Genomic DNA, 24,221 nt, shown 5'->3' on the forward strand with positions numbered 1-24,221 from the left:
AAGTATCCAGCTGGCATTATCCAGGGGTCTGCTAACGACTGTTCCGTCACACCGTCCCATATTGCGGCAACATCCCCGCGGCCCCGCCCCCATGTCATCGTTTCTTTTGCAGCTTGCATGGAGTGCCCCCACACCGGTGAGATGGCACATTCAAAGGTGTCGCGACACCCATTCGATGCCAGTAGACCGACTGGTTGACACGGCAGACAAGAGGCATCACGCCTCGATCTGCCTGCAGCATGGTATTTCTAGAGGTCTTCGCCTTGCCATGCCCCCTGACTCTCTCACCCATCCTGACTGCACGGCTTCTAAACCAATCTAGCGTCTAGATCAAACGTCACTGGAAGGATCTCGTTGGCAGAAACATAGTGACGATATAGTATTGATTGGGTCTAGAACCTCTGGGCAAAGTACTTACCGGTACTCTGCCATCGGGACTCAGGAGTACAAGCATCTTGTCTACTAGACCGTCTTGGTCCTTTGATTCGCCCGAATACTCCCATCCCCAAAGCATTGAACAACCTCGGGCACGAAGGTATTGAGAGGCAGAGACCTCAAACATGGCGGTGGTAACTTCACGTTCGCAAAGCTGACTTGTTGTTTCTCATCCCTTTCTAGGCATTCCAATCACCTGGGTATACCCTGCATGCAGCTGTTTCTACCGAATCTCACATCAAGGGTGGATAAATGTCTTGCTGCCCAGTGTTGACCGCGACAGGTGGCACAGAAAGAATGGGAGACTGCCAACGTTGCACCCTAACAGTCCCTGTAAATTGAATTGCCAACTATCTATCGAGAGCGGATATGGTACCCACTGGCCCACACTTGTTGTGCAAGTAGCTTACACATAGATCATGTCAGTTGAAAGTGAGATCTGAGAGCTGAGACTGTAATGGGAGCACACGGAGCCGTGCCACTACAACTCCTTGGCCATAGGTTAGCGGAGAAGGGCACGATACACGCGTGCTTGCAGACGAATGCGAAAGAGAGCATTCGACTCGATCCTCGAACCGGTAGTGGCAACACTTTGCGATACCAAGAAATCACGAACCAATGAAACAGAAATTCCAAGCATCCAAAAGCAAAGAGAGACTATTCTTGTGGCAGATGTTGAATATGCCCCCCCCCCCCCCGACGCACATCCTCAAGCGCCCGCCCATCAGCATCACGCGCCCTCTCCGGAACGCATCGCCCACCTTGGTCCGGCATGTAACGATAGACGGCTAGATCGCGGTCCATCGTAAAAGTACCGCGGCGGCAATGACCGGGAGGACACTCACTAGTTCACCCAAGCCCGCAAATTCGGGCGGAATTCTGGCGTTGACAAAAGCGCCAGCGCCGAGGAGAATGGCAAACACATTGTATACGAAGCTCCAGCCAAAGTTGAAGGCGATCCTGTGGATAGCTTTCTTGCTAATGGCAATGATGGCGAGAATCCCCGCAAGGCTTGGACGCATGAGAACTACGTCCGCGGCGGACTTTGCGACGTCGGTTCCCTCGCTCATGTGCACGCCAATGGTGGCCTGGGCCAGTGCAACTGCGTCGTTAGTTCCGTCGCCACAGAAGATGACGACTGGCTCTTTCGGATTCTTCGCTCTGACTCGGCGGGCGTCCGACAAAGGTTGAGACAGTAGGTTCTGGATGTACTCTTGCTTGTCTCCAGGGGTGCATCGGGAACGAACGTTGAGATCTGGGATGCTCAATCGTGAGGCCACTGTTCGGACGGCACCATCATCATCCCCGGAGAGAATATGAACAGAAATTCCGGAAGCCTGTAGGTTGGAAATTGTTTCAAGGGTATCTGGGCGGATAGAGTCTTCGAGGCCAAAGACAGCGACCAAGGAGTTGTCCACAGTGAAGCAGAAGGCAGTGTAGCTCTCGGATAGAACTGATTGAACTCTGTGGTCGTTAGAGAGACCAAGCCAACGCGAGTTGCCAGCTCGAAGAGTGGCTCCGTTGAGTTTCGCCTCCACTCCCTTGCCCGTGAGGGCCTTCAGATCCGTGACGGCTGTAGGTGCACCAACGTGTCCCTTTAGATGAGTGACAATGGCAACGGAGACTGGATGTTTAATAGTACCAACGAGGCCGAGAAGCAACGATCTGATGGTTTCTTGATCTTTTGTGAAGTACGCCTCGTACGCAACTCTTAGGTTTCCAGTTGTAAGGGTTCCAGTTTTGTCAAAGACAACGTGCGAAGTCTTATAGGCAAGCTCAATGCTGTCCGCAGATTTGAAGACGACACCCTTTTCGGCAGCTACACCACTCGCGATTAAAATGACCATGGGGACTGCGAGACCTATAGCGCATGGGCAAGATACAATGAGGACGGTGATGGCGTATGTGACTGCCTGGATAGTTGCTTCAGAGCCACTCTGTTTGCGAACCGCGATGCCAACCGCGATCCAAATCGAGAAAGTGATGATGGTGATGGCCGCAACTACCGGTACGAAGTATGACGCGACTCTGTCAGCAATGTCCTGTATCTTTGGCTTGGAAAGTTTAGCCTCGTCGACCATTCCGGCGATGTTACTGATGGTATTGTTGCCAGGAAGTCTAGTCAGACGAACGGTAAGAGCGCCAGAGCCGTTGATAGTGCCAGCAATGACTGAAGATCCAGTAGACTTTTCGATGCGTCCCGATTCTCCAGTCATCATTGACTCATCAACTACCGAGGAACCAAAGATAACTATTCCATCGGTAGGAATTCTAGAGTCTGGGATTACCTTGAAGGCGTCTCCGTACTGAAGGAGACGGGTGTCAATCTCCTCGTCTTCGCCAACTGAGTTAACGATCAGAGCCGTAGAGATCTGGAGAGATCGTATCGAGATAGATTCGATGGCTTTTTGTCGCGCTAGAGCGCTCACATACCGACCAACCATGATGAGTGTTACAAGAAGAGTGCTCGTTTCGAAAAATTCCCCAGTCGAAAGAGGCTTCTGGGAGACAAGAAACCCAAATGACACAACGGAGAAGATGTACGCGGCACTTGTGCTTAGCACGATCAGCAGATCCATCTCAATGACTCTCGAAAAGATCAGACTCTTCAAAGCTTTCGGATAGAAGGGCCCAGCAATTGCGACTTGTACAATCGTCGCCAAGACCAGCGATGCGGAGCCATAAGCTATTTCTCTCTTTGGAAGAGGTGCCCAAGCCATAATGAGAACGGGAATCGTCAGGATAGTGGAAAGCAAAGTGATGCATCCCATGGTGCGAATGTGCTTGCTTCCAGCCTCCAAAGAAGGGTCCGCTCGAAGTGGCGCCAGCGTAACAGGCGTTCCCCAACCCGTTTCGACCAAATCGCGGGCCCCGACGACCTTCGCGTCAAATTCTACATGAATACTGGCCTTGTCTAAAACGCGAATGTCCGTGACGCCGTTAGGCCATGGCTGATTGACGAAAGCTTGGGTATCGCCAGGGCAGATGATGTCGACACTGGCAGCACCCTGCCTGGTGATCTTTTCGCATTTGAACTCAGTTGTTCGTTCGAGACATTTGATGACTTCATCCACCGAGCCGAAGCCAACATTCAAGTCGAATTCGGCTCTAGCCAATACCAAGCTGGTCTTCAGGTTTTTGACTGCGTTCATCGTGGCTAGAGTTCGTCTGAGCTTGGTTTCGCATCCAGTGCAGGTCATGCCAGAAATGCTCAGTACGACGTGTTCCTTTCCAATCAGGCCCTGTTCAAGATCCTCGTCGATACCCTTCGACTTAGGCGGCAGCGATTGGTTGATAGGTCCCGGAGACTCGTCGCGACAGGAGTCGGCACATGATCCAACAATGCTCTGAGGCTTAGGTCTCGAGCAGCCGCCATCGTTACATGCATTTGGTTTGATGCCAGAGATTGGACTGCGGACTGTCTTTTTGCCGCATTTTCTTGCCGTCGGACGGGAAGCGGATTTGTCCACCCCGGAAGCGCAGCAGGAGTCAACCGAAGCGCGATGAAGAGACGTGGGCTTCTTTGAAGATCGCTTTCGTTCGACGGAGGAGCGCTCACGGGGAGCACAGCAAGATTCCTGGCCGAGAGCTAGAAGTGCACGGCAGATACAACCCAAGGCATCGAGCTTTAACTGATAAATCTCACGTACGCTTCGAGAATGGCCTCGGCACGCCTTGCCGTCTTGGCCGCCGGTACAATTGTTGTCAGTGGAGACTTGTGCGGATCATATTAGCAGCTAGAAACAATAAGCTCTTTGCACGAAAATTTACCTTGGTGCGATTGACGAAGATTCGAAGCCTTTCCGCTTGCGCATTCGCGCAGAGCGAGGCGATCGATACAAGTAGAGTCGCAGCAAGGGGACGTCTTGCCCTCACAACAGCTGGGTGTCTTCTCTCCACGAAAGTCAGGTGCAGGACCAGAGAAGCAACAGCCCTTTTTGCCATCATCTGAGCAGATCTTGAGAGCTTCATCGCCACCAGATTTGGTCACGGCAATTTGCCTGCCCGCAATTCCTCCAATTGATGTGGTCTCAAGGCTGTCGGTTGGTATTTTGCCCGTCGCCAAGCCACAACATCCTGACGAGCAGTCCTTGGGGTTCGGAGCACAAGAGTCCTGTTTGAACTCAGGAGTATGGGTTGAGGCTACAATTGACTTGGAAGCGAGGTCATCTTGTTTGAACCGGCACCCAACGACGAGACGTTGCTCTGCGGACTCTTTGGCAGATTCGGCGATGCTGTTGTCTTTAGCGCTCATTACAACAAATTGTTCGTTCTGAGATCCGCAGCAAGCATTCGCACAGTCGTCATTCATGACTTTTAGAACGCAACAATCTTCTTCAGCCTGTACTGAGTCGATGTTGCCGTTGTTGGACGAGGCGCAGCAGTTCTGGAGGATCGTGTTTCCGGAGTCCTTGTCTCTTCCATGGTCGGTCTCCTTGCATTCGTCCACCTGTGTTTCGGGAGCAACATTCGAATCAATCTCTTCACTTGCGCAACAGGTGTCGACAGCACCACGGTCGTCGCGGTTTAATCCACTTGGGGGCGAGGAGACTGCAGGCGGGCCGTCCCTTGCGACAGGCTGTCCCTGTTGAAGCATGGGACCGCAGCAGCCAGATCCACAGGCCATTGTAAGCCTCGTGACGTTGAATATGCAATTCTCTCGTGGGTTTCTTCTCGCCGATTGTGAAATTGATGTGTGATGTGAATTGTGATAGGCAGATGAGATGGAACGTCGGCGGAACTGCGCGGGAGCTTCCGTGGGAACTGCGGATCCGGTCCCGGAGGCACGTGCTCGGAGGGGTGGATCAACCCACACCCGCTTCCGGGATGCTTAGGTAATGTTATACCAAGATCACCGAACGCCACACCTCATGTGGCGGTGCAGCTCAATGATCAGTATGTGTTCCTCCAGCACATATCTTCAACTCTTGTTATGTCCATCAAGCGGTGCTAAGGTTTACAATGGAGCACTCTGGAAGGATTAAGTCCAATTTGAGGCAGATCGATACTTGGAAACACACACATAAATTGACCGATAGTTTTCTGTTTCATAGGTTTCTCAGGTCACATCTGCAAGCTCAGATTGTGGCCACTGACCAACGTGTTGACGAAAATATTCGAATAACGGTGGGCACCTCAACTCGACAAAAATCCCCACAGGCACTGTTTGACAATTTGTTTTCCTTTAGGGCAACCCATTTGATAGCACTCACTCAGTTCGCCTACCCAAAAATCAGTGCGCCCTCACGGACTTCTGGCTTTCCTTGCTTGACTTTCTGGAGGATGACTTGTGCCGTTTAGAGCTGTACTCCAAATCAACCCTGTAAGCCGCGCCTCGGCTTGCTGACGTCAGAGATCCATAAGAGGTATTGCTAGATGCAGATGATTTGTACGAGTTGTTGCTTCTCGAACACGAGCCTGATGCGGACGGCGACACAGTCTCTGCGTTCTCATCCACAGGGGGAAATCCGTTGATCTTGGATAAGGCAGAACCTCGACGGTGAGATCGACTGGAAGAGCCGTAGCCAAACTTGCGACTAGCGGCCCCCTGGCGGAGCTCACTGAATGTCATATCTGGGGTGTTCGTTTGTGTTGGGACTAGGCCAATTGGTTAGCTTCATGGTTAAAAGGTACACACCGAGGATCACTAGACTCACGGTAACGTGCACACTCCGCACAGCACCCATGATCGCAAGTTTGAGACTCATTGACGGGAGCGGAAATGCCGTAGCCTGAGGAGGCTTTTGGCATTGTACACCAGCCCTGAGTATTGGGACCCTGGTTACACTGACAACAAGTCCAGGTGCCACCCATCGCCTTAAACTGACAGTTGATCAAAGGACAGTCGGCATTGCTGGGCTGAGCAGTCGCATAACTCAGGTGCGAGCATGGAGTCTCTACACCTGTTTCTAGATCGATCAGAGCCGAAGGACAGTAGTGCCAGTTGATTGAGGTATGCGAGCAAGGGTGGAGACGAGGGTGGCCGTGACACATGGTGGAGGATGGCGATGTGCAAATTTGTCAATACTTGACGATATAAGATGGCGGCGTCACTATAGGAATATAATGAACGAATTATGGCGGTCATTTGTCAAGTTGACTGAAATTTGCCAAACCAAGCAGCTTGCTGCAACTTATATACTACACATTTCGGCTTTCTTGGTGACCTCTCCTTGCACATGACAAAATTTGTACAAATTTACCGTACTTCCATGATCACTATTCCGTCCTTAGTGCCGATGAACGCCTCTTTTGGTTTCTTTTCTCACATCTACTGACACATGTTCACTTCTACCGACCATCTCGAACACCACCCTCACTTCACATCTCATCTGTCATCATCCCTCGCACACCGACAGTAAGGGTCGTGGAACCCAAGGTCAAACATGGCCCCAACTGACTGTTTCTGGGATTCCAATGTCTCGGGCTGCATGGTGAACGGATTGGTTGGTGTGGGTGTTATGTGTTGCATCCATACTTGAGGGTGCGGAAACATAATCAGGCAGCCAATAAAACAACCTGCTTGTGCGGCCAAGAGTCCTCCAACACGCCTTAGTCAAATCTGGGTGAAGTCCCCGACGGGCACTCGCAGCTCTGTGTCACACCAGTCCACCCATTATTGCAACACAACGATCTCCACCATCATCAATCTCTGTGTTACGCGACTTACATCGGAACCATAGGAATGAATTCCTCCACGAGTGGTTTAAGCAGCGGATGAGAAGTCCGCCCTCCCGGTGCCTGGGTTCGTAAGATCTCGCTAGGAAGCTTGACGCATGACTCTCTTGTAATAGTTTAGATGGAGGGTTTCACGATAATCACGATCCTTATTCGGGGCTGATATTAGCCCCGATACTGAGCCTCGCCAATCGGCTGCTTCGAAATCTGAGTGGTCGGATGCAAAGTGGCGTGAGTTAGGAGGGGTTGTTGGTTGGATCGAAATGCAAGAGTGCAGGATCTAGAGATTGAGCTGGCTAGCTGCTTAATGTGACCCAAGTTTGAGCCCATCCGATCACGATCGTGTTGAACTACTTACAGATACGGGATCTGGGCAAACATCATGCAGGAACGCGGCACAGCTAATGGTTGCGGTGAAATTTCAATCAGTTAGGAAGATTATATATATTATACAATGTGTGAGACATGTGGCTATCTGAGATTCCCCTGCAAGCACCCATTGCCACTGACGATGGCGATGGGTGTCACTGTGAGAACTGGCCGGCTTACTTGACCACTGCGACCATGTTAAAGAGAAAACAAGTGGAACCCATCCTTTCTATGTATCTCTGCACCCACCACTGATTCATAGTCCGTTTTTGGGTTTGAGCCCGTCCAAAGATAGATTGCCCGGCATCTAGTCACTTGAGGACTTAACGCCGAGTCTTTATCCTTCTCTTCCCTCAACTCCTAAGCTCCAAGAGGTCGTTTGTTTCCACAGGCCACCCGATCCACGTTTCCATGATTTTTCTTTTTTGGAAATGTTCAACCATCCATGGCGGCAGTACACGTCAAGCAGCAAATATGCTCGCAGCGGTACTCGTTTCCGTCAATGATCATGATGCAACTACATCTGCCTCCATCGTTCCAACCCTTGCCGCACCAGCAGCAGTTCCAGCATCTGTTGCGGCTTTCATATGGGCAGTTTGCCAAAGGGCACTTCGGTAAGGCTCTCTGGTCATAGCCTGGGGGAGGAGGGTACGGGATGTTTTGTTGAGTAACATCTCTGCAAGTCTTGCGCTTGGATGAATCTTTTTTCGAGGATGCCGAAGCCTTGGAACAGTATTCGATTTGAGTCTGAATATGCTCGCAGGGCAACTTGAAAGCTATTGTGTGGCACATGGCGTCTTGCTACGAGGTTTTCGGGTGTCAATGTGTCTGTCGATATGAGGATATCACAGTCGGAAGTCTAACAAGATAGAAAAGCTGGAATCGAATAGTCAAGTGAAGGTTTGAGAGCCACAGGCACGTTTTGATGCTTAATATTCCGATGTTACTTCTAGTTCCTGAATTACTCGTCGACTATTCCGGGGATTCTATCCTCATCTATATACCCATCATCTTAGTATAGAAATCTACAGAAAAAGACGTTTCGGCGATCTGCTCTGATCTGTCGGTAAGCATATTGGGGCGGCCACGATTTCTTTCCCTTCCCCTGACGATCAGTAACCACTGCATCGGGTCCCAAGCGAAGGCTTTGGCGGCCTGTTCGCGAGAGGCGAGCAAATGACTCGCAAGATGCATCCAAGATCAAATAGTTTGAAGGGTTATTGAAAGAAAAACGTGGCAGCCAGGTCTCTGATATGTATCAGGGACCGACTTCGGACGCATTGAATCCCGGAGCTTGATCCGTATCTGCTTTCCGTGAGAACAAAATCGCGACAGACACTTAAGTCAGGCAAATGTGCGAACCATTTGTGTGAAACACGCAGTAGAAAAGATAGTATTTCGATTGGTCTATATTGCTTCATGTGTTGCAAAGGCTCCCAAGCCTCTTCGTCTCCATCGTTCAGCCTCGCGCGTGGAGTTGGGCTCGTGGTGATCAGCCAGGAAGCAAGTTGATCGCCAGGAGGCGCTCTCGGCCGATGACAACACCCCCTGCCTGATATTCTCTCCAATCTGACTGGTCTTCATCCCGATCCGTGTACGGCCCGACATCAGCTGCTGGACTAGGGCCTAAAAGCCTAGACTCTGATACCCGTTTTTCCACGGCCCATGAAGAGCCGAGAACTTGGATGTGGCGGCTGGTGAACGAGCATCGAGTGAGATATGGCGCCACTTCTGGAATAGCAAATTGTCGGTCTGTTGAAAGATTCCAAATCACTCTTGCGAACTCCTCGTGTATTCCTTCCTGTCTCCACGTCGTCGCCTATCATCATAGCTCAGTGGGTGTGCGGTGCCCATTAACCTGTCTTGCTCTAGCGTGGTCGTCAGGACTCAGGTGTTAGTGTCCGCCGTACAATTTTTGCAGACTTGGTGGTAACAGAAAGTGTCTGGACTCTTCTTCATTTTGTGTCGACACCAGCGCATTGTGTTGCTTCCTCTGCTGCATTGACAACAGATCCAATGACTGTTCAACTCTTTCAAACGGCAGCTGCCGGCACTGCAATCGGGAGAAATCAGACAGCCTCCGGTTGCGCAAGGATTATCAAAATCAACGTTCTGGACCGCATTGGAAGTGACTCTATCGCAGGGAGTCTGGAAGCTGCCATCCGAATCTCTTGAATCTCTTCCAGCGTCTATGCAGAATTCCCAGTGGAAAACATTGTCAATCGGCCGAGGGCACGGCTGAACGTGGTGGTGGTGAAGGTAGGACCAAGTGCACATGGTTGATGTCCCTGAATCCCTCCCTTGAGTTGAGCTGAGAGATTTCAAGGTAGCGGTAATCTTCACGAAGGCTGCTGCCGTAAGTGCTTCCCCGTTTAGGTAGTTGGAGGTAGTAAGGTATCGAAAATGTCGAGACCAGGAACGAAAAGGAGTCCCAGACAAGGTGCGGAGACCGATCTCAAGGACAGGAAATTCCGTGGTTGATCGAAATATGACGTGACACAAAGATGCGAACCCCGAACAGATGCTTTGTGTAAGCAGTGGGAGGCAAGAGACGGTTCGAGGAATTGCGGACTCCGGGCGAACTGGGTTTATTGTGGATGATGGAGCTGGGTGTCGGTTTGGGCCGACTTATGAACAGAATGCCGATAAAAATTGATTATCACAAGCAGCCTGCATCTGCCAGACAAGGTAACAGTGAGTTTTCAAGTAAAAGCCTGGTGACTCGGGGAAACGGTTTGACATTGATTGGGATGGTATCCTGTGATGTTTCGATGCTATTGCTACCGAGGGTTTTCGACCTTTCTAAGTGCAGATAGGAATCCTCTTATACGCAATACCATTAGACTCTTAATAAGTTACTTGATGTAGTCAACAGCTGCTTCTCGCTCAACCTCAAGGATTGGGCATCTAACCCATCTCAAAGCCCCAGCTCCTCATTACCAAGCTGTTGGGACCTGAACACCTCATTTCTCTCATGTTTACCTCATGAACCCCGAGAGAATGGCACGATCCCTCTTCCAGGCTTCAATAATTGGCTGTCATTGCCAAACCCATGGGTCGCAATTCTGACTGTCTCTCCGGAGAATGGCGAGGCACGTGGCTTGCGCATGCCCACCGGTCTTGCAGCCAGGGTTCTCTTCAATGTGAAGTTCCAATGATATCAAGAGGAATGAGACACATAGGCACACTTCTGTAACAATGCACAACCTCGGGAAGATTGCCTTTTCGTCGCCCATATGGAGGCCACATGAGATGGGCATGGCAATCAGCCACAAAGGCGCTATTCACCCTGGCTCCTACGAGTTGCCATTCTCATTTCCGGGCTACTGGTCCCGTTAATCAAGGCCGGCTGGACTAGGAATGATATTCGCACATCATCGTGATATTCGAAGGCGTTATGGAATCTCCCTAATGTCTGTAGAGCACCTTTCTCGAAGCTGATATGGGACAGCACCATGTACCCCAGAGTTGCCTTGTCACAAAGTGGATGTACAGCATTTTCGTGTGATCCCGGGCCTCAAGACTCGGTGCCACGAAGGTTCACTTATTTCCAATGATGAGAAAACGTCAAGTCCTCCCATTTCAATGCCAGTGTAAGAGATTAATGATCCAATACATCTTATTCGCAATCACGTCGGCTTGTTGGAGGAGGAAAGAGGGGTAAGTAATGAGATGGCATGATGTGCAGAGGAGAGGGCTTGTAGAATGTGTCCGATTATTCCCTTCAGTCCTGAATCGTCGAGAGCTGCAAGATTTAGGGCTTTCTTAGATTTAGGCTCGGAATCGAGGCTCTAGCAGGAGTCAGGTGAATGGCGACCGACTCCTAGCATCACCGGCGTTTGGCACGGTTAATCGGGTCACACACAGGTTACTCCATAGTCTTCAGCCCCAAACTCGCGGCAACTGTGCGCGTCAGTCAAAGGAGGGTCCCATACCTTAGACAGCACGATCTTTGACTCTGTTGGATTGTTCCTGTGTGCTTGTTACGCTACTATCAGTGGCCACCAACAGTTCCGATATTCAAGAATCACCTACGAGAGCTCTTACAAGAATAGTGACATGTAGCAGCTAACACATCCATTCAGTAATGCTTAACCGCGAAAATGTTATCCAGCCAAAGTCCAGGCACCATGTCCAATGACAACGTTCGGCCAATTCCGACGTAGAAGGATAAAATACTGTAAGTGCAGACTACTGTAAGGCACGCCAGATCGACCACTTATAACAAGGCCCAGCCGCTTCTGTGGCTGTTTGAAATGGTGACACTACAGGTGATAAGCAGAAAGTGCGATCGAGGTCTGTCAAGTCATGCAGGTTAGAGTGAATGGCTGATATAGAGGCTTCCTGGCGTACCTACTTCCCAAGTCCCGAGAAATCGGAAGTCCATTCTTCAGCGACGGGGTGACTGGAATGAGATATCAAGCTTCACTGGCCGGATTTCTTTCACTTGATGGACCAAAGTACTTTAGTCTCATCACGAAATAGTTCGTTTCGATCGAATCCTAGGACGTTGAACTTTTGCGTATTGTTAGACATCGGGTCGGAACACTCTTCCGAATTGAGAATTTGTGCCGGAGATATATCATACGATAGAAAATCCGCCTACCGAAAATGCAATGCGGCTGTACCTTCCCGTCGGCTACACAAGGTCAAGCATTGGCTCCTCGGTTACCAGCAGAGCCGGGAAAGCGCAAGGCCTTCCCCATTGCGATGCGTCTCTATCAACGAAAAGGACTGATGGAGCTGAGACAGCCATGAAATAGTCAATAGCTTCACTCCTCGGAGCTGATTCGAAGCTTACGGCCGGAGAAAACATAGACTGCCGCGCTTCATGGGTAGTTGAAGCTGGACTTGGACAACACTGGGCTCCTGATTTCCACACAAGCCGTAACACAGACGTGTCTGAATCAGGTTGAGGCAAGTTTTCAGGGTGGTACAAAAGGCCTAGATCTGAAAGATTATAAGCTGTGCGAGTGGGAGCCCTGGAAGCCCATGTCTCAGTAAACGACGTTTAGCGCCGCCATCGAGAGGCCAAGTGCTCGGCAAGAGAAAGGATTCGTCACTGAACGATTCGAGATGCTGACCACCTGCACCTCTCGTTTCGTAATTTTGTGCTTACCTATGTGATTTGGCCCTCATTTTACAGACTATTTGCCATCCGCTGCCATCCGCTTTTCTCAAAAGCAGTCCATAACTTCAGCTAGCTACCTAAGATCGACTGAATACACAAGCGCTCTTCACGATGATACTCTAACATGCATGTGCTGAAGGTCATAGTTTCTCCCGAAGCTTAAATTATTGAGGAGACTACCAACGAATAGCAAATCAATATATGACATCTTCAACGAAAACGACCGCTCATGTATCAGAAGCCCATGGGACTATCCTCAAGAAATATCCCAAATTCTACTGCAGAAGTACCAAGTCATTTTATTTATCTCTTATTATGATAAGCTCTTGATCAGTTGACGAAAAGCTGGAAAAATCCCAAGACATCTGAGCTTCTCGCGGTCTCACTAAGTAAGACGGAAATCGCCAATCTTCTCTCGATGAAAGAGAACTGAGCAAGACAACTTGTCGCTTTGATCGTAATCGTCTTAGTCTAGACTGCATGATTGGACGCTCCTCCCGAAAGCCAGCATGGCAAACATGAAATGGCATGATCCTAAGCTAAGGGAGCTCCCCGTGAGCCGTTTGCATTCCTGACTTTTCATAGTTAACGCCAATCACCACGTTCCTCCCCGCATACTTCGACTGATCCAGCTTGAATCGGCTAACAACAAGCGCGAGGAGCTGAAAATCTTCAGCCGCTCCGCGAGAATTCAGTGGCAGTTGACCGTTCAACCCCTCACCCGCACCCGTAGTTGCCGGTGAGTGTCTTATCGCATCTGGGCAAGCGGTGATCCACGGTTCAAACCTTGTCACGCTTGTCGACCTTGTTAGCCTGGTGTTGTCTCAGGACGGAGCGGGACGCGACCAATCACTTCTAACCCCTTACTTGCCGGCTAGTTCCTTGGGCTGGGCCGGCGGCTGGCAGCATCAAAAGCGGGCTGTTGCTTCGGTCACATATCACTCTGATTTCTATTCATGCAAGTGTTTGCTTTTCCGAGATTGCATGTTCTCTGTGATGCTCTAAGGATCTCCTATCACCCTTCCGAAGATGCAGGGCGCGGACCTTACTGTAGTCAGACTATCTGAGCACCATTAAGTAGCTTTAACATCGACTATGAAACATGAATATCTGTCAGTCGTGATTCTGGGTCGAGTGAAGATCACCGAATTGTATTCCTCGGATCAGTCGGTCGAATTTCGTGGCGGTAAGCATTTTTCTCAATCCGCATTCCATATCCGGTTTCGATTATGAGTCGAAGCGCCACGTCGTTCCAGCCCAAAGTCATCACGGTCTTGAATGTATCCCTCCTCAGCCATCAGCAGACTAGGTAAGGCCTGAATCATCCGCGAGCGATGATGAAGGCGAAAAACTAGGCTTGCTGATATGATAACGTACCGATGCGAATCGTGCTCAAAAATGCTCAAACCCCCTATCTCATGACTCCCATGAAGCAAAGCCTGTCGAGCAGGTTCTCATCATTTATCTTCTAAGCCGGCTTTCGAGCTGCCTCGCGAAAAAGCCACCATGTTGGCCCTTCGTCATGTCTGGATCATCGTTACTGATGTTGCCAATTCACTTTTCGGTTCACCGTTCTTCCGAGATGGACCTCAACACCACTTAGGAGCAAAGTTTAGCTGGCCTCACACCGGCCTGGAGACCGCTGGACATGGCAGTCCTGTCTTCACGCCTCCTGGCAGCAACATTGATAAATTTGTCTGTGACTACAGCCAGATGAAAGGCTTCAAGCCATGCGGCACTGCAGAGGACCGGAGCTGTTGGCTTCGCAACTCGGATACTGGAGAAGAGTACAATATCACAACCGACTACGAGGATAAGATGCCGCAAGGTATTACTCGTGCTTACTACCTCAACGTTACGGATGGTTACATCAATGCGAACGGCCTGAATTTCACCGAAGCAAAGCTGTTCAACAACACTTGGCCTGGGCCTCTCATTGAAGCTTGCTGGGGTGACACTGTCGAGATCCACGTTCAGAACCTCCTCGTCAACAACGGAACCAGCATTCACTGGCATGGCATCAGGCAGAATCAAACAATGCAGATGGACGGTGTCAACGGAATCACACAATGCCCAATCGCCCCGCAATCCAGCTTTGTCTATCGATGGAATGCCACACAGTACGGCTCCTCATGGTATCACAGCCACTACTCGGTTCAGTACGCCGATGGACTGCAAGCCCCCATAGTAAGTCGTTCAATTGGATCTCCAGTCTCTACAAGGATTGTGTGCTAATAAACGTACTTCAGACCATCCACGGACCAACATCCTTCCCGTACGACGAGGCTATTGAGCCGATCTCGGTGACTGATTGGGGTGAGTCAGGCTATACCATTTGACGTCCGCATTGTCTGACTGTATCGAATTGATGCTGATTAATGGATTTCAGCGAACAATAGTGCATTCGAGAACATGTACACAGCTGCAACGGGACAAGATATCCTCCTGGGCGGCATCGGGAACATCACTCGATTCACTGATGGAGGTATTGACAACATCACAGAGATTCCCCGCGGTTATGAGATCTGGTTCGATGACATTGAGCCTAACCACTTGACGAGAGCAAAGCGGTACCTCTTGCGCCTTGTTAACACTGCTTATGAGTCGACGTTTATCTTCTCCATCGACAACCACATTTTCACCGTTGTCGAGGCAGACTTCGTTCCTGTTGAGCCATTCAACGCTACTTCTATCCTCATCGCCATTGGACAGAGATATCACATCATCGTCGAAGCAAAGCCGACTGTCAACCACGATAACCCCGATGCCAATCCTCTACCAGAGGATGGCAATTTCTGGATTCGCACCCAAGTGCCACTGCAAGAAGGCACAAACCGCACATCAGAAGGCAACGCCACTGTGGACGTGAACAACTACATGAAGACTGGCATCCTGCGTTACGACAGTTCCAGTACAGCAGATCCCACTACCACGGGTTGGAACATTAGCCATATTGTCTCAGATACGGAGTTCAACGACAAGCTTGTGCCCACTGTTCCTTGGACGGTTGGACCCCCCTCAAACGGCTATGTTGGGGAGCAGTTCGACATTGCGGACCTTCACAACGCAGCGATGAAAAGTGGACCATATGCAACAGCCTTTTTCTCCTTCGAGCGACCTGATAGTGAGGAGATGCGACCCTTCCAAACCACATACGGTAATCCTACCTTCTTGAACCTCGACAACGTTGGCGACGAGTGGCCAACAGGATGGGTAGTTGTGCCCGAGAACTATACCGCTGATGACTGGGTAAGCGTTTTTACATGTGCAGGAGGCATCCAGCGGATACTCCGCGTTCCAACCCTGATGAATCTGTCACTGATTGGCAACTTAGGTCTATCTGGTTCTCAACTCCAATAACACCGACATAACCCACCCGACATTTGGTCCTCATCCCGTAAGTAGCGGTAGCCATAGCCCCTGTTTAGAATTCTGAACCTGACCGCATATAGATCCATCTTCACGGCCATGACTTTGCCATCATTGAGCAAGAGGATAATAAGTTATGGAGCAAGGAAGACTTCAATCCTAACATGGTCAAAACGAAGAATCCCCCCCGTCGGGACGTGGTACTTCTCCCCAAGAACGGCTACGCCGTCATCGCCTTCAAGTCAGACAACCCTGGTGTCTGGTTAATGCACTGCCACATTGCCGGCCACGCCTCTGCGGGCCTGTCTTTGCAAATCATGGAGCGACAGGCCGACGCCAACAAAATCTGGCCAGCCGGAAACTCTCAGGCTCTAGATAATGCCCATAATCTCTGTGCAAGCTGGAACACTTGGGCATATGACTGCAAGAACTACTGGCCTGGCAACCTAGGTACCGATGAGAATCCAGACTACCCCGCCTGCGCCAATGCCACCAACCTTCAAAACGATTCTGGAGTTTAAGCGAAGACAAGCATACTAGGGGGAAAACAAGATTGACCAGTGTACTAAAAAGGTCTAAAGATGATGACGGGGTGGGTGCCACAGAAAGTCCTACGACAAGATATGGTATGAGAGCATGCTGAAGAGTCAGCAAGAGAGATACTTCAAGAATCAAATCTGCAAAGATAGCAACATGATTAATGTCCAAGAGTTCCGATGACTAACAGCCGTGGCTGACGTGCGCAAGGCAAATGGTAGCGACAGGAAGGCCATTCAACCCATCCCACCGAAGCAAACACCGTAGATCCGGTCTTACTATCCCCTCAACTCTCCCGGCTAGACGGACGCATGCACCTGTTGAGCCAATGTTGCATCCAACGCTAAGCTCATGCAATACACCAACCAACGGGCATATTGCCATCGTATTCTGGTGTGGTATGTGACCCGGCGGCGCGGGTGTCGCGTGGCTTATCAGACGGGCGACGACCAACGGTCAGATCTGATGGTGGCGTTCTGCGTCTGCACTGTTGAAAACGCATGTAAGCGCTGACACCCAGAACAGATATACGAGGCTACGGTTCTTTTCGAAGGAATGTCGTTGAGGGCAGCCCTGATTTGTGTTTTCCAGTCTCATCATCCCACGTCGCGATATCAGAATAAAAACGGCAAGATGAGAGTAAGCATGGATGAGCTGTGTGAGTTGGCAGTGGATGCTGTTGAGTGGGTGTCTGGCTGGGCGACTCTCTTGCCTGCGGCGGGATCCCCGGGGTTGAATTTGACGAGAGTCCTTCAGAACCATCTTTATAAACCCATACGAGACTCACGATTCAAAACAAACGTCTCGTCCGAGACTCTACAACACCGCCTTAATTCGCCTACGATGCCATTCACAAAGTTCGCTGAGCTCCCTGCCGAGCTCCGCCTCAAAATCTGGGATGAGGCAACAGCCGGACCTTCAATACACATCTTTGATGTCTGTTTCCCGTCCTGGCGCGGCACTGATCGAAGCAGAAGGGCTTTCCAATCCGCAGACGGGAAGATTTCAGAGCAGAACCACGCCAGATGGACAAAGTACAGAGAGTGTGTCTTCTTGGACGCCCTTGAAACAGGGCCGGCGGAGCTTGCGCGGCAGACGAGGATTGCGAGACACATGCACGATCCATCCGTCTACAAACAACGGCAAACGATGCGACTAGTGTGTTCTGAAGCCTCGGCGGCTGAAGAGAGGCGGTCAAAGGGGTCGAGTATGAACTCCGTCTACCTCCCTGGTCGAAACCAGAGAATACACTACGACAATGAAGAAGACGTGCTGCTATTGCGGTTCGGAGACGGCGGTGCCCTGACAGATCTTAGCCATGGAGTTTTATTTGGCGAATATGAGGCGTCGGGAGTGAACAACTTGACCGAGGTGCTCGAAGGGCCGTGGAGCGCCGAGATAGCGGAGAGGTTGCGGGATGCGCGACTCATCGCCTTGGATATTGCGGAGACGTGGACGCCAGCAACGGTTGGGGCGGTAATGTTTGAAGAGGTGGCGTATCTGGCGTGTTGTATACAACGGAGACTCCGAGTGCTGTACTTGGTTGACCACTGCCATGGCCGATGTACCCGGTGCAAGAAGCAGGATATCACAAGACCTCAGCTCCAGACCCGCGGCGAACTGTATGACCAGCTTCACAGCCGAGACAAAGACACGGCTAGATCGCGAGTAGCGGACGTGATCCATGGCGTGGGGAAGACGTATCGGGAGGTCTTTGATTTGGAGGGCATGGGTTGGTCGGACGAGCACCCGATCTACGTGTTTGCGAGGGTAATGGATGAGATGATTAGAGGCCAGCAGGCTGACGCGAAAACGCAAGACTTTGAAGGAATCAGGGTGTTGCTGGTGGAAGACGATGAGTTGGAGGGCGTGGACAACACGACAATGATGGACTGTTATCCGGACGGCCGTCCAGAGGTCGCCAATGAGGAAATGAGCATGAGCCTGCTGTAGTCGAGCTAGCAATGCGGGTGAGAACAAGAGACCTTTTGGGCATGAGATGGGCGAGCTAAGCTGACTGACGAAGGGGCACTTATTCCAGCTGGGCCAAATTGTTGGGTCGGAGCGGCTGACGTGGGGCAACGAGAAGCTGATTTCGTCGAAACGAGATATGCCGAAACGACTGGGAGGATGCGAGCTAGGGGAGGGAGACCTTGCATTACTATACTCTCTGAAAGAAGAGACGTTATTGACAACAATGTGGCCGCCGTAAACATTGACAAAACGTGCTGAAGCCCACCAGTTTTTCTCTACTGGGAATACCTTTTGACGCCATACTATGCATATACCACACAAGCTCAAAACCACACATACACGTATAATTACCTCGCTAGAAACTGTGTGATGGTCAGCAACGTGCTTCAGAACATGGAACGATAACAGAGAAGGTCAGACTTGCCGTATCTCATAGGAACCCGCTCTCGTCATGTATCGCACCCACTTGACGCTCGAGTAGTTGCTCTTTTCAAACACCTTGAGATATCTAACCAAGAGGCCTGAACTGGTAAACATCAACAAGCTAAAGTTGAGGCTCAGGGGCGGCCGCGACCACGCGCGCTGGTTCGTCATGCTCGTCAAGATGGCCTCAGCACTCAACACAAACTCGCTCTGTCCCGTAAACCGCCCAATTTTCCACACAATGTTGTTCTCGCTGGGCTCGTACTTGGCCTTGCCCTGGGTGCACCGTTCCGTGATCTTAGCAGTGTTGAGCGGTGTAGGGATGCGGACGACGACGTTGGTGGCGAAGAGCTTTGCGCCAAAGTTTGCCTTGATGCCGATGCTGTATTCAACCTTTGTGCGGCCAACTTCGTTGACGATGGCGTGGATCTTGAAGGGGAGGTTGACGTTCTCGGTGGCGCGGTAGCGCATGAGCTCGAACTCGCCGTCGGGTGGGACGAAGGAGATGATGCGGTCGCTGTCGAACTTGCCCAGCTTGACGCACTGGTGGAACTGGCAGTCTTCGAGGGTAACGCTGCCGGCGGCGGCCTTGGTGGCCTTTGTTCCCATTCTGTTTCCGCTCGGTAGACTCAAAAGCCCGTCGTTATCGAGGAGTAGCCGGTCGTTGAGGCCGAACTTGCACTCTGGGGTACCGGAGAGGTAGGCGCGCATGACGATCTGACCGGTGACGTCGGCACGGAGGACTGCTCCCGTGGCAGACATGAGGAGGTTGACGTCTTCGATCACGTCGACAAAGGCCTCGTTCTTTCTGTACTTAACATCTGCTTTGCGCCACGAGAGCGCGCCTGTGGCCTGCATTGTAATCTTGGCCGAGTCCTCGGCGGCTCGTTCTGACTTGACGCCTTCGGTCGTGATGTACATCTTGAGGGTGTCGGTTTCGGTGTTTTGAGGGTAGCCAAAGTCAATGATCTCTGGAAGGTAGGTGTTAGAAGAGAAGACCAATGACACCGCCCCTTGAGCTGGTGTGGCACGTACCGTCGAGCAGCTCATAGACAAGCACGAAGTTGTTCTTGACAGCCTCCTCATCAAACTTTCCAAAGTAGCCCCGTCCCAACGCAATTAAGCGATAGAGGAACTCAAAGACCAGCGCAGCGTTCGCATTGCTCTTGGTAATAGCAACGAGGTAAATGTTCTCATGCTTCACGTGGCTGAAGGTGGTGCTCCCGAGGGTCAAGATGGGGGACCGGACTTGCGAGTTGGAGATCACCTGAATCCGGAAGACGTCGGCAAGTCTGGGCCTGCAATCGTTGCGAAAGGCGCGGAAGATGAGGTTCTCGCCCTTTTGGTTGAAGATGAGGATTCCGGATAACATCGTGGCGGATCACAGGGGTGTGGGCGCGCGCGAGGGGAGCGACCACTGGGGATTGACGGGCGGACAGGGAACTCGGAAGGGCGCGTGGTGTTGAACAAGACTAGAGCTGGTGGGATGGGTTTGTTGGTGATTCTCGAGGCACAGGATCGCGGGCGGGACACGGCGGGGACAGCGGCGGGAACTGGCTCGGTCAGCCGTCAGGGGAGCTTCCACTTTGCGATTTGGTCGAAGGGGGGACGGTTTCGGGACCGGCGGGAAATTCTGCCAGGCACCAAAAGGGTCCGGGCGGTGAGCCTCGCGGTGGAACGGCGCTCCGTGCGGTGTGGGGCATTATGGTCCATGCTTCTTTTCTTAGGTAATCAGTCTGGAGCTGACTTACGTGATCCACTCACGTGCGGACTCACGTCTTGACGTGTAACGGCCGGACAGAGAGCTCCGCTATGCTTTGTCTTATGTAATCACAGTGTCTAAGCACAGTGCTAACTCGGCTTGACACCTCTCCCCGGTCGTCTTCCTCCTCTTACACCACCACCACCACCAACAACACCACGAATCTCCTCTTTCCAAGACAACAAAGTACGATCCTTAGTAACAGCATGCCTGCCTCAACTTCTTAAAATGTGATACGGATGGACTTCGATATTGAGCACGGGGCCGTGTGTCCGAAAGATGCGCGTCGGTACCATGAACCCTTTGCATCTCACCACCGAGCGTCTGCCTCGACATGCTCCAGTCACCACCCACTAACTACAAAGCTGAAGGTACACGACTTCCGGTTAGCGAACTCTCCTCGAGTCACTCTTTTTGATACCAGCGGCTTGCAATTTTGTGGATGCTCTTAAGCGAAGCTTCTTTCAACAGCCATCAATTGCTACTGCGATAATGACACGAGGTTGTTGGACGTCAAGACTCGACGAAACGTCAATTTGGATCGCTCCTGCAGGCCTGGGAACCCAAGATTGATGGCCGATGGTTATTATGTAGGCAATCATTTTTGATTGCTTCCGCTCTTGACACTCATTGACCTCATTAACACCAGACAGGTCCGAGTACCACGGCACCACCATCGACGCGGCTCACCACCACACAAACCCCAATTTCTCCAACTCGCTTGTCGTCCCTTGCGTCTTGCCTCATGCCTCTGAGTGCGGCTCCGACTGCTCGCCACGCTTGTTTCTCTCTTCACTGATGGTACCTGTCTCTGTGCCTGGAGCCAATCTACTTTCGCTTCGGCTTTCGATCCGCCAACTTCGCATCCCGTGACTGGCTACCTCTGTCTTTTACATACGCTTTGCGACACGTTCGCAATGCAGTCCTCCGTCTTTAATTTAAACGGCATAGGCACATCATTCCTGCTCAGCGCTATCTCGGGCAACGAAGCCGCTTTTCCAATCGAGAGTTTGCTGGATTGTAACTTGACCGGAACGATTCAAAGAGCTTTCCGACCCCTCATGGCACCCTCTTCCATGGTCCCCACATCCATCACGCCCCCATGACCAACGCGCTCTTCCCTTCGTGGCTAATATGGAGCGTCGCCTCCGAGATGACTTACACTCCGTTACATCCAACCCGCGCTTTGCTCACACCTTGGTTGGCGGACTCTCCTCCTCGACGCCATTGAATATCGACGGCGGCCGTGGCTTGTTGCAACCGCCAGCAGTCCATGGCTTCATGCCCAGCTTTAGGGTTCTGGTCCAGCATGCCGTCAACCAGGCGATTCCACGGTTCGAGACCCGTACTTCGGATGACTCTTCCACAACCCCATAGACCCATGGTAAACCCATGGTAACGATGGCTCTCTCGGCTTGGTCTTCTTCCTCAACGCTTTTCTCAAAGGAGTAATCGAGCTCAAGATGCCGCAGCTTCACTCCGAGATCGTGGGGCAATGTCTCTCTCCCGCCGGCAGCCCAGAATAGGCCCAGGACACATCCATCCCGCCGTTCCGAAAAGCCAAGCGGTATGTCCAAGAGATCTGACTCCTCAACTAGGGTTGACAACATGATAAAAGGACCATCTCCCAGATCGTTCATCAAAAACTCCAGAGTTGCAACACACGGACATCATCCTCCCTCGAGTCGAGCCAACATCACACAGAACCGAAGCAACAATGGCTGCTCGTGCTTTCCTCACTGCTGCCCTCCTGGGCACTGCTGCTCTTGCCGTTCCTATCGAGGAGAGGCAATCTTGCGGAGCCGTTTGGTAAGTAGGACATGCAGCTTGAACGAGGAGAGAATCTGACTGGCGACTAGGGCACAATGCGGTGGCCAAGGTTTCACCGGCCCTACGTGCTGTGCTTCTGGAAGCACCTGCGTCGTCAACAATGCCTACTACAGCCAGTGTTTGCCCGGCAGCGCCTCGGCCTCCAGCTCTGCTGCCGCTTCATCGACTGTCCGCTCCAGCTCTTCAGCGGTCGTCAGCCCTTCCCGAACCTCGACAACCGCCGGGGCCGGCACCACTACTACGCGGGCCGGAACTGCCACCACTAGCGCTCCCGCGGTCACCGGCGGTGCGACCTACACGGGCAACCCCTTTGCCGGCGTCAACCTCTGGGCCAACTCATACTATGCCTCTGAGATTACGACCTTGGCCATCCCGTCCCTGAGCCCTGCTCTGCAGACGGCGGCTGCTGCCGTTGCCAAGGTCCCGACCTTCATGTGGATGTAAGTTATCTATGCTACGTACGTCGGTGTTGAAGGCCTCCGTTTGCTGACACCGTCAAGGGACACTCGCGCCAAGATTCCCTTGGTTGACTCCACTCTGGCCGATATTCGCAAGGCCAACGCCGCTGGCGGCAACTACGCCGGCCAGTTTGTCGTCTACGATCTTCCCGACCGCGACTGCGCTGCTGCTGCCTCCAACGGCGAGTACGCCATCGCTGACGGTGGTGTTGCCAAGTATAAGGAGTACATTGACGCTATCCGCACTATGATCCTCAAGTACTCTGACATTCGCATCCTCCTGGTCATCGGTAAATACCTTATCTCGAACCCATCAACGTCTCCGTCTCCTAACTTTTCAATCCAGAGCCCGATTCCCTGGCCAACTTGGTCACCAACCTCAACGTTGCCAAGTGCTCCGGTGCCCAGGCCGCCTACCTCGAGTGCACCAACTATGCTGTCACTCAGCTCAACCTGCCCAATGTCGCCATGTACCTTGACGGCGGCCACGCGGGCTGGCTAGGAGTGAGTTTCCACCGCGCCACGCTCCATACATGTTCTTCTGATCTAACATACTTCTTCAGTGGGCTGCAAACTTGGGACCCGCCGCGAACATGTACGCCAAGGTCTACAAAGATGCCGGCAGCCCCAAGGCTCTCCGTGGAATCGTGACCAACGTGGCCAACTACAACGCATGGAGCGTTAGCTCCCCGCCTTCCTACACCTCAGGTAAGTAGTACCCGTCCAGGATTCCAACGTTTCCGTACCTGACTGGTCTAGGCAACTCCAACTACGATGAGAAGCACTACGTCGAGGCTCTCCAGCCCCTCCTCGCTGCTCAGGGATGGGACGCTCACTTCATCGTTGACCAAGGCCGCTCTGGTAAGCAGCCCACTGGCCAGTTGGCTTGGGGTGACTGGTGCAATGCCATCGGCACCGGCTTTGGCCTTCGTCCCTCCACCAACACAGGCTCGTCACTTGTTGATTCCTTTGTCTGGGTGAAGCCTGGTGGCGAGAGTGACGGCACTTCACTCACTACCGCCGCTCGTTACGACTACAACTGCGGCAAGGAGGACGCTCTGAAGCCCGCTCCCGAGGCTGGAACATGGTTCCAGGCTTACTTCGAGCAGCTCCTCGTAAACGCCAACCCAGCCTTCTAAGTGCTATTCACTTTCTTCTGCATATATGGCCCAAGCCTCGAGACGTTGCGTTCATATTATCTTCGTGTACATATTTAACCTACCTTGAAGATGAATCTTATACAAAATGTCGAATC

The 24,221-nt window shown here is 51.8% G+C and overlaps 8 protein-coding genes across 8 annotated transcripts; 3 read left to right on the forward strand and 5 right to left on the reverse strand.

Annotated features, from left to right (window-relative positions):
• Window positions 1-1,223: 1,223 nt before the first annotated feature.
• On the reverse strand, window positions 1,224-4,690 carry BDZ83DRAFT_577169 (copper-translocating P-type ATPase; the record flags this gene model as incomplete). The annotated part of the gene is made up of 2 exons (XM_060504992.1): window positions 1,224-4,150; window positions 4,207-4,690. 2 exons carry the CDS (start codon window positions 4,688-4,690, stop codon window positions 1,224-1,226), a joined length of 3,411 nt encoding a protein of 1,136 aa, XP_060365269.1.
• A 680-nt stretch (window positions 4,691-5,370) lies between these two features.
• On the reverse strand, window positions 5,371-6,507 carry BDZ83DRAFT_777768 (uncharacterized protein). The gene is made up of 2 exons (XM_060515489.1): window positions 6,093-6,507; window positions 5,371-6,033 (listed from the first exon to the last, which is right to left on the reverse strand). The coding sequence occupies exons 1-2, from the start codon at window positions 6,427-6,429 to the stop codon at window positions 5,669-5,671; spliced, it is 702 nt and encodes a 233-aa protein (XP_060365270.1). The 5' UTR covers window positions 6,430-6,507; the 3' UTR covers window positions 5,371-5,668.
• A 1,410-nt stretch (window positions 6,508-7,917) lies between these two features.
• On the reverse strand, window positions 7,918-8,274 carry BDZ83DRAFT_577028 (uncharacterized protein; the record flags this gene model as incomplete). Its single annotated transcript, XM_060504975.1, has 1 exon — window positions 7,918-8,274. The coding sequence occupies one exon, from the start codon at window positions 8,272-8,274 to the stop codon at window positions 7,918-7,920; it is 357 nt and encodes a 118-aa protein (XP_060365271.1).
• Window positions 8,275-9,063: 789 nt separating this feature from the next.
• On the reverse strand, window positions 9,064-10,255 carry BDZ83DRAFT_699021 (uncharacterized protein). The gene has a single exon (XM_060511402.1). The coding sequence runs from the start codon at window positions 9,757-9,759 to the stop codon at window positions 9,370-9,372; it is 390 nt and encodes a 129-aa protein (XP_060365272.1). The 5' UTR covers window positions 9,760-10,255; the 3' UTR covers window positions 9,064-9,369.
• A 3,864-nt stretch (window positions 10,256-14,119) lies between these two features.
• Window positions 14,120-16,503, forward strand: BDZ83DRAFT_577095 (multicopper oxidase-domain-containing protein; the record flags this gene model as incomplete). Its single annotated transcript, XM_060504985.1, has 5 exons — window positions 14,120-14,800; window positions 14,863-14,929; window positions 15,003-15,862; window positions 15,948-16,010; window positions 16,066-16,503. 5 exons carry the CDS (start codon window positions 14,120-14,122, stop codon window positions 16,501-16,503), a joined length of 2,109 nt encoding a protein of 702 aa, XP_060365273.1.
• An 859-nt stretch (window positions 16,504-17,362) lies between these two features.
• BDZ83DRAFT_752009 (uncharacterized protein) lies at window positions 17,363-18,472 on the forward strand (the record flags this gene model as incomplete). The annotated part of the gene is made up of 1 exon (XM_060514133.1): window positions 17,363-18,472. One exon carries the CDS (start codon window positions 17,363-17,365, stop codon window positions 18,470-18,472), a length of 1,110 nt encoding a protein of 369 aa, XP_060365274.1.
• Window positions 18,473-18,907: 435 nt separating this feature from the next.
• On the reverse strand, window positions 18,908-20,288 carry BDZ83DRAFT_577233 (AP-2 complex subunit MU-1; the record flags this gene model as incomplete). Its single annotated transcript, XM_060504999.1, has 2 exons — window positions 18,908-19,887; window positions 19,952-20,288. The coding sequence occupies 2 exons, from the start codon at window positions 20,286-20,288 to the stop codon at window positions 18,908-18,910; spliced, it is 1,317 nt and encodes a 438-aa protein (XP_060365275.1).
• A 2,107-nt stretch (window positions 20,289-22,395) lies between these two features.
• On the forward strand, window positions 22,396-24,105 carry BDZ83DRAFT_577121 (family 6 glycosyl hydrolase; the record flags this gene model as incomplete). The annotated part of the gene is made up of 6 exons (XM_060504988.1): window positions 22,396-22,487; window positions 22,538-22,948; window positions 23,009-23,256; window positions 23,313-23,470; window positions 23,530-23,674; window positions 23,726-24,105. The coding sequence occupies 6 exons, from the start codon at window positions 22,396-22,398 to the stop codon at window positions 24,103-24,105; spliced, it is 1,434 nt and encodes a 477-aa protein (XP_060365276.1).
• Between the last annotated feature and the right edge of the window lie 116 nt (window positions 24,106-24,221).

The sequence above is a fragment of the Colletotrichum acutatum genome, assembly GCF_030867785.1.
Source record: "Colletotrichum acutatum strain CBS 112980 chromosome Unknown BDZ83scaffold_44, whole genome shotgun sequence".
In the NCBI taxonomy this organism is placed as follows: domain Eukaryota; kingdom Fungi; phylum Ascomycota; class Sordariomycetes; order Glomerellales; family Glomerellaceae; genus Colletotrichum; species Colletotrichum acutatum.

What these genes read in the sequence shown, in the direction of transcription:
- BDZ83DRAFT_777768 (XM_060515489.1), bottom strand. Translation starts at nt 6,429, where the DNA reads ATGTGTCACGGCCACCCTCGTCTCCACCCTTGCTCGCATACCTCAATC. An exon ending in TGCGGAGTGTGCACGTTACC is followed by an intron (nt 6,034 to 6,092) that starts GTGAGTCTAGTG and finishes CAATTGGCCTAG; the next exon opens with TCCCAACACAAACGAACACC.
- BDZ83DRAFT_699021 (XM_060511402.1), bottom strand. Translation starts at nt 9,759, where the DNA reads ATGTGCACTTGGTCCTACCTTCACCACCACCACGTTCAGCCGTGCCCT.